The 8,787-nt window shown below is 35.5% G+C and overlaps 1 protein-coding gene across 5 annotated transcripts in view; it reads left to right on the forward strand.

Annotated features, from left to right (window-relative positions):
- Positions 1-8,787, forward strand: part of LOC106466414 (anoctamin-7-like) — a 94,022-nt gene that overhangs the window by 48,538 nt on the left and 36,697 nt on the right. For all 5 annotated transcript variants that reach the window (XM_022394415.1, XM_013926702.2, XM_022394416.1 and 2 more), the window contains exon 3: positions 6,424-6,526. In XM_022394415.1, coding sequence (XP_022250123.1) covers positions 6,424-6,526 — 103 coding nt within the window. The remainder of the gene's footprint in view (positions 1-6,423; positions 6,527-8,787) is intronic.

Genomic DNA, 8,787 nt, shown 5'->3' on the forward strand with positions numbered 1-8,787 from the left:
CTCACCAATCGTTTAAGCTTGTTTCTGTTGAATTTCGCGCAAAGCTTTTCGAGGGCTGTCTATGCTAGCTGTCCCTAAGTTAAAAGCGATAGACTAGTGGGAAGACAGCTAGTCAACACCACCCACCGCCAACTCTTGGACTACTCTTTACCAACGAAAAGCGCGATTGACCTTCACATTATAACGCTCCCACGGCTGAAAGGGTGAGCATGTCCGGTGACGAGATTCGAACCCACGACATTCAGATTGCGAGTCGAAAACCCTAACACCAGGCCATGCTAGGCTTAAAAATCGTTTGAAAACTTTGTAGGTTTGAGAGGTTAAGTATTAACTTGCTTTTTAAGTTTTATCCGATTATTATCAGTAATTTATTTTTGATTTAAATTTATAACCTTAATATGAAATTATGGTTATGGCAACGACTCTCTCTCTCACACACATGCACGCGCAAAATACCCCAAGGAAAAAGAAGGTGCTACTTTGAAAACGTAGTTATTGCCAAGATAAGCCTATAATTCTTTTCTTTATACTACTTTTTAATATAACTAATTAATCTATCAAGAATTTGAACATTATACCTTTCCCGACCATAAAACTAGTTATGCTGTGTCCGAATGCGAACTTATATCAACTTTATGATGTTTTGAAACAACTGTTTGTGGGATAATATATTTATTTCTGTATAACTCTTCGTCTCTAACTGTGAAACGTAATCACGTACAACTGAGAAAAGAAACAATCCATTTTGAAGCAACATAGATGCTTGGTTAACAACATGTTGTTCACTCAAGTCACCTCTAACACACACAAACACGATGTTGTTGTACTTTGTACTCTACGAAACTGTTAAGCCTTTGATATCGAAAGGAACGGTAGTTCCAACGGCTGAGTTATTATAAAAAAGATGTCGGAGAACTACAAGTGATTTTCTATACAACACGGATAGTTCTGTTGTCGGAGTATTGGAGCACCTACACAACATCGGCCACAAGCACCGTTCCAGTTTTAATACGTAGTTTGAGACAATTTTAGGTCAAATGTAAAAAAACAAAAAATCTATTATAACAATACTCAGCTTTTGTCTGCCCTGAAAATGCACACGCACATTACTATCTAAATGCGTATGCGCGCGTACCTCATTTCAACGGATGCAATTAAAAGGCGAATGTAAATATAATTTAGTAGACATTTTGTACAACAACGTCTAACGTTAGGTCGTAGAATAACATTATAAGTTTATTTATTGATAGTATTAAGTACAGTAAAGTTTAGCCTTAACTAAACTGAAGCAAAAAATGTACACAAGTTACAGTGTTAATTTATCTCTTTATCGAATATAATAAAGGCTTAACTAATGTTAGGCCTAAGATAAGTGGCCTTACATATTTCGGTGGCTGTGATTAAAATTCGTTGTATTATTCTAGAAATCCTGTATTCAAAGAAGTACTGTTTTAATAAAGATACTAATCTGACCGCAAAAGTTTTGCGGTCTCTTCTAGTAATAATAATACCTTTCATACAGTAAGAGAAATAAATCGCCAAAGTAAGGCATAATAATAAAAGTAACAGTAAGCTATAAGATTGCCTCACTTGCTTCTTCTAACTTAACTTGTGTGTCTGATATATCCACTTTATATGGCTGGACTTTTTTTTTTCCTCTTCGACAATGTCTTTTGTTACAGATACCAGTTTTTTCACACACATAGTACTACCTGAATTGTAGGTTCAATGTCATTAGTTGTAACTGTCTGTCAAACCCTAGATTAGCTAATGATACATTGTATAGTTTCTACTGCCCACGTTTTGTGGAAGAAGCTAATTTTCCGCTTCCTCTCCAAACAAGAAACGTCATGCAACTGATAAGATCCATGTTTAGAAACAGGAACTACATATACAACCTAAAGTGTAACTTTGTGGTTAAAGTCACAGTGTAAATATACAGTGTTGCAGGTTCTATCTTAACCTAGAACAGACTGTTTTTTCTGTATTTTTTTTATTATTTTTTAGTTTTGAGAGTGAATGCTCCTTTTCAAACCATGAACAAATAGTTTAATGCAAACGATATAAACGTCACAGTCCCTGGTTTATTTTGTAGATGACAAACAAGTGAAATGTCGTGGAAGTTTATAACTCGTGTAATGTAGATACTGTATTTCAAAAAGCACTTTATTTGTTGGAAAAACATGGCAGGAAAAGTAGAAGTACGTTTTTAAGATGTTCTACAAACACACAAACAATTTAGAATACGGTGAACATTTTACGCTGAAATTTTCGTCAAAAAAGATATCACTAATAAACATATGCGTCCGCAGGATGAGGAAAGGTGGCGTTTTCCCTTCCCCCTTGAATTTCAGAGGTCACCCCCCCCCCCCGAAAACACCTGGAATATATTCTGCAGACGCCCATGCTAATAAATGAAGTGCGCTTTGTCGGTTTAATACGCTTCATTTGCCTTTCAAATTCCGACTGACTATACAGTGTTTAATATTTATCAAACGATCAATAACTCTGTGTAATATTATCTGAGTGATGATAAATGTCATAGCAACAACAGCCTGTAGCAACAAGAGCCTGCAGCAACAACAACCTGTATTGCTCTATTCTTAAGATTATAAGGTATATGTTGTCCATGTTAAGTTGTATTTACTCGAAAATTATTCTAGTCAAGCTAGACGTTCTTCGTGGTCTGAAGTCTCCTAGAATAGTCGATCATATATTGAAGGCTATTTATCCTTAGGGGAGGGGGAGAGTCGTGTTGATTCACCGCTTTGACCATTGAGTTTTTTCTCCTAAGTTTCTTGGGAGGAGTAGGAGCAGATGATGTTGAGAACTTGAGTTGTGGCACACAATAGAAATTATGGCTTCCTGGACAGCGACTAAACAACACACAACGTAATGTCAACAGTGAAAGTTCAAGTCCCCTGGAGAGTTCCTAAACAATACCTGTACAGTAACTGTAATGTCACAATGGACTATCTGTGCTGTGTCCACTACGAGTATCAGAACCTAGTTTTTAGTAGTATGAGCTCTCGGACTTACCGCTGAGCTACTGGGGGGCGCGACAGTGAAAGCTGAGCCCCTTGGACAGCGACTAAACAACACGCACACCGATTGTAGTTTTGAGAGTGAACGACGAACCCTCTAAACAGCAACTAAACAACACAAACCAGTTGTAATGTCCACAATAGAAGATCAGTCCACTGGGCAGCGACTAAACAACACATACAACAATTGTAATGTAAACAGTGCAACATGAGCCCCCTGGGCAGCGACTAAACAACACATACAACAATTGTAATGTTAACAGTGTAACATGAGCCCCCTGGGCAGCGACTAAACAACACATACAACAATTGTAATGTTAAAAGTGTAACATGAGCCCCCTGGGCAGCGACTAAACAACACATACAACAATTCTAATGTAAACAGTGTAATATATGAGTCCATTTGGCAACGAAAAAACAATACATACAACAATTGCAATGTTAACAGTGCAACATGAGCCCCCTGGGCAGCGACTAAACAACACACACACACAATATGTTTAAGCCTCCGTGTTTTGCATGATAACAATGAAACCACATTTCATATTTTTGTATAACCTTTTTTTTCTTTACATCTAGTTTCCTTTCACTTAACTGAAAAACAAAAACGAAACTTAATGTTTTGACATTTCCTAACAGGTATTTAACCAACTGACCAGTGTAATCTAGAGTAGGAATTCAGAACAATAAGCTCGTATATGTTTTTTTAAACAGCGTGCAAGAATGGCTATGCCACATGACTAAGAGGTGATGTTATCCCATGAACAGAAAAGAAGAGCGTTACGATAGACTTCTAGATCGGACCTGCCATCTAGAGTAAAATAATGGAAGTGAAATAAGTTGCTATCTATTTCTACTGATACCGTGGTTGCGTTATAAAAAAGGAATTTGGCCATTTTCCTTGCATTCCTTTCTCCCTTAATGTCAATATGCTCGATCTAATTTTATTAAAACAAACAAACAAACAAAAAAGAAACAGGAAATTGATAAAACTTACTCCAAATAAATACAACTGCAGTGTCTGATAAAACATTCTAATGTATGTAGTACGGTCTGCCATCTAGGTGTCAAAAGTATAACTAAACTGACTAGCCTACCATTGACCAGGCAACCCACTATTGATATATTCAACCGCTTACTAACACCATTCCCCGTTGGGCTTAAAAACACCTGCTTTGATTCCTGCGTACGTAGAAAATTGGATTTTAAGGACTGTTATTAAAAAGATCAAATATATTCATAAAACCGGTATGAAGTCTACGTTGTTTACGACGTTCAATAATTTTTGTTATGATTACAAGTTGTCAATGATTATATTGAATGAGGTGAGTGGTAACATTGATTCTGTCCTTTATGTCTTGTTTGATCGTCGTAGCTTCTATGTGTTTTCTGTGTTATGAACCAAATTATTTTATCATTGTCGATCACGATGATAATGCAATATCTAGTACCGTAATTTATAAATTAGAATTATTTTATAATCTGTGAAATATTTCCTAATTCTGAAGACCGTTTTTAAGAAAGCGTTTTTCTGTTCACCTTCTCCCGTGTCCTAGGTAACGCATGTTACGTTGAGAGTCAGAAAATGTATCACTGTTACATGTACATGAGTTATTTGCATAGGTTGGTTGTTCCTTTGTGTTAAATTATCAACAAATAATATAGCTTTGGAGGAACAATTATATAGAAAAATATTCGTTTACTTATTTTTTGCATCTTTCAGAAGGTTTCATATAAATAGAAATAAAAATTCACTAAAAAACCTTTAAAAAAAGACTGGTTCACCACCAAGACTTTAATCACCTAATGAATTGAGAGTACTAAGCTATCTAAGTTTAGAATAAAATAAAATAAACCCGAGGCAGATATTTAGTTTTTTAAGGAAAGATGAACTTTTCTAAACTGGGGTGTTCGGGGATATTAATATTCCCCTTCGCCCCGCTCGCGAAAAAGAAAATATTGCTAAGATCGTGCGGTTAAAAGAAATTTCGGAGTTAATGCATACCTGCTAACTTGATTAGGGAGAGAGAAGACCAAGGCCGATCTAAGTTTATTTGTTTTGGATGTTCATGCAATTATACAGAAGGATTGCCTGCGCTAACCCTCCTTAATTTTGAATTGACAGGTTAAACAGATTAGCTGGATTTGATCTTTACTCGTATAACGCACTCGGCGGCAAGGAGACGTCAATCGTGTATCTGTATGATACTTTCTTTATTGGTTTTAACGTCCTTATACGCCTTGGTACCGGAAGGTTTTGGTTTCCCTAGTGTAGAATCTAGTTCTTTACAAAAAGTTGTAACATAATATTTTTTTAAATATAAAAACAAAGCGGTTGGCAGTTTAATCCACGGGAGTGATGACGTAACTACTGTGTAAAGAATTTAAATATTTGTTAACTTATGTTTTTTCATAACTTATTCATCGTGTTACTATACTGGATATGTATCATGTATTATGTTACTCTACTGGATATGTACCATGTATCATGTTATTATACTGGATATGTACCATGTATCATGTTATTATACTGGATATGTACCATGTATCATGTTACTATACTGGATATGTATCATGTATTATGTTACTATACTGGATATGTATCATGTATTATGTTACTATACTGGATATGTACCATGTATTATTTTACTCTACTGGATATGTACCATGTATCATGTTACTATACTGGATATGTACCATGTATTATGTTACTCTACTAGATATGTACCATGTATCATGCTACTGTACTAGATATGTACCATGTATTATGCTACTCTACTAGATATGTACCATGTATAACGTTACTATACTGGATATGTACCATGTATTATGTTACTCTACTGGATATGTACCATGTATTATGCTACTCTACTAGATATGTACCATGTATTATGTTACTGTACTGGATATGTACCATGTATTATGTTACTATACTGGATATGTACCATGTATCATGTTACTATACTGGATATGTACCATGTATCATGTTACTATACTGGATATGTACCATGTATCATGTTACTATACTAGATATGTACCATGTATTATGCTACTATACTGGATATGTACCATGTATTATGTTACTCTACTAGATATGTATCATGTATCATGCTACTGTACTAGATATGTATCATGTATTATGCTACTCTACTAGATATGTACCATGTATTATGTTACTATACTGGATATGTACCATGTTACTCTACTAGATATGTACCATGTATTATGTTACTCTACTGGATATGTACCATGTCTGTTAGAAATGTAGATACATCCTACAGTATTGTATACAACCTACATGTAGTGTGTTAGATTGTTAGAAATGTAGATACAATATAATAATATTTCCAGATAATTAGTGGATGTAACTCTTTCGTAGAATGAAGTCGACCGTTCACCTAGCAGCGAACATGGAATCATTATGGCTCCGACTCTAGCCGACGATAAGGGAACGTATTTTCGGGATGGGAAAAGAAAGATTGGTTAGTAGATTAACCTTGTGAGTTTTATCATTTCTCTAAGTTTTACACACGGTTTCTAAAATCACTAATATGTGACAATAAATAAGGATTTCAGATGTAGCTGCTTACTACAGATTTATTTAACATCAATGTCTGGATTAATTCAGACAAATATTGCAAACATTTCACTTTGTTGTTTGGCACAAATAGTTCTGGTCCTTGTGCCATAAAGCCACCAAAATCAACCAACCACACGGTTTGGCCAAGACAAAATGCATAACTAGAATTTAATGTTTTTAAACCTACTAATTTACAAATTTTTGATAATGTTTATGATTTCATGGGACACAGGGGCTAAGCGGCTGTGTTTGAAATATTTAAGGTTCAGACATAGCTTTATCCGATTTAATACTGCTTATGCGGGCTACTTTTAACCGAATAATGGGGGTTGACTGCCACATTTATAACATTCCTACAGCTGAAAGTGCAGCGCCATTCACAGCTCGAATCTTGAATGAACCTTTGGATCCTCAGCCCGACACCGAGGCCGAGCCAGGTTCATGCATAAAGCAAATATCTGGGAGGTGCGTTTTAAAAATAGATTGGTTAATTTAACTAAAAATAATTCCGCTCTCAAAAATTCGTCTGTATTGATAAATGTCATAAAATTCCAAGTAAACCAGACAGACTAGACAAATCAAAATTGGGTTTTATAGTTAAACTAACCAGACAAACTATACAAATCAAAACTAAGTTTTATAGTTTAACTGATCATCTCTTGCTGATCTCGATGTGGTACGAAGTTTTACACACAGGTTATTTTACGTTGTGAGCACACCGGTGATTACCTGACCCTGTGTGGCTTGTGATGTTACCGCTTAGGTAACTACTATAAACTGTCGTTAGTAACCTGTAGGTTACGTCCTATAATCTATGTATTATGGTTATTACTTAAAAGACATACATTATGGATCCATGTAATTTACATTGTACAGAATTAAATGTGTAGCAAGGGAGAGGTTACTGGCTGTTTTTACTATAAGTTATTGAGTGAATGCCTACTGTATTTGTAGATTTTGTATTGGTTTATGAGGAGCCAATAAGGGAAGCTTTCAACATTTTTTGTTTTGCAGATTTTGTATTGGTTTATGAGGAGCCAATAAGGGAAGCTTTCAACATTTTTTGTTATTGCAGATTTTGTATTGAATTCAAATTCTTTATTTTTATCTACGTAAAACTGATTCACGCACACCACAACTCTGTGGTATTCCTAAACCACACAAATAGGACTGCCCCCTACGACCTATATTGTCCACTTATGATTCATTCAACTACAATCTTGGCAAATACATAGCCTGGGATCTCACACCATATGTAACATCTGCAGGTTAATTTTTTAAAGATGCCTTCAATTTGAAATATACACTAGAACAATTAAATTCGAAAGCCTTCATGGCTAGTTTTGATGTCGTGTCACTCTTCACTGAAGTCCCCGCCAATGAAGCTTGCAATATTGCACTCAACCTATACATTAATGACCCCAACAAGTTAATGCACATCCCCAGTACACTTTTTGCTTCTCTCTTAGAATTTACAACTACTAAAACTAACTTCATTTTCAACAACGAACATTTCCTTCAAATAGGTGGTTTAAGTATGGGCAATCCTGTTTCGCCCGTTCTTGCCAATATATTCATGACCCTGATCGAAACACAAGCCATACATTCTGCGCTTCATGCCCCACTATACTGGTACAGATATGTCGATGACACTTTTGCTGGCTTCGCTTCTACAGAACACACACTAACTTTCTTTAAACACATAAATTCCATTCGTCCCAACATCAAATTTACCATAGAACACGAAAACAATTAACAGTTATCCTTTCTTAACCTCAAAATTATTAGATCGGACACACAGTTTAAAACCAAAATTCACCGCAAAAACACACACACTGGTCTCTACATCCCCTGGAATTCCGCACATGACACCACACAAAACATCAATACACTTAAAAACCTCATAAACACAGCCACAAGACTCTGTTCAACGGACTATATAAATGAAAAATTAACCACATAAAGCATTCCTTCATTCACACCAATAAATTCCCACCAGCTATAGTTGAAAAACTCTCCAACATTCACCACAACAAAACTCAACTCACCAACAAAACTGACAATAACAAACCCAACAACAGTACATTACATTGCAGTTTACATTTTGTTCATGAAACCAGCTCAAGAATTATTCACACTTGGACAAAACTAGACATTAAACAC

This window comes from Limulus polyphemus, unplaced genomic scaffold, assembly GCF_000517525.1.
Source record: "Limulus polyphemus unplaced genomic scaffold, Limulus_polyphemus-2.1.2 Scaffold2251, whole genome shotgun sequence".
Classification (NCBI taxonomy): Eukaryota; Metazoa; Arthropoda; class Merostomata; order Xiphosura; family Limulidae; genus Limulus; species Limulus polyphemus.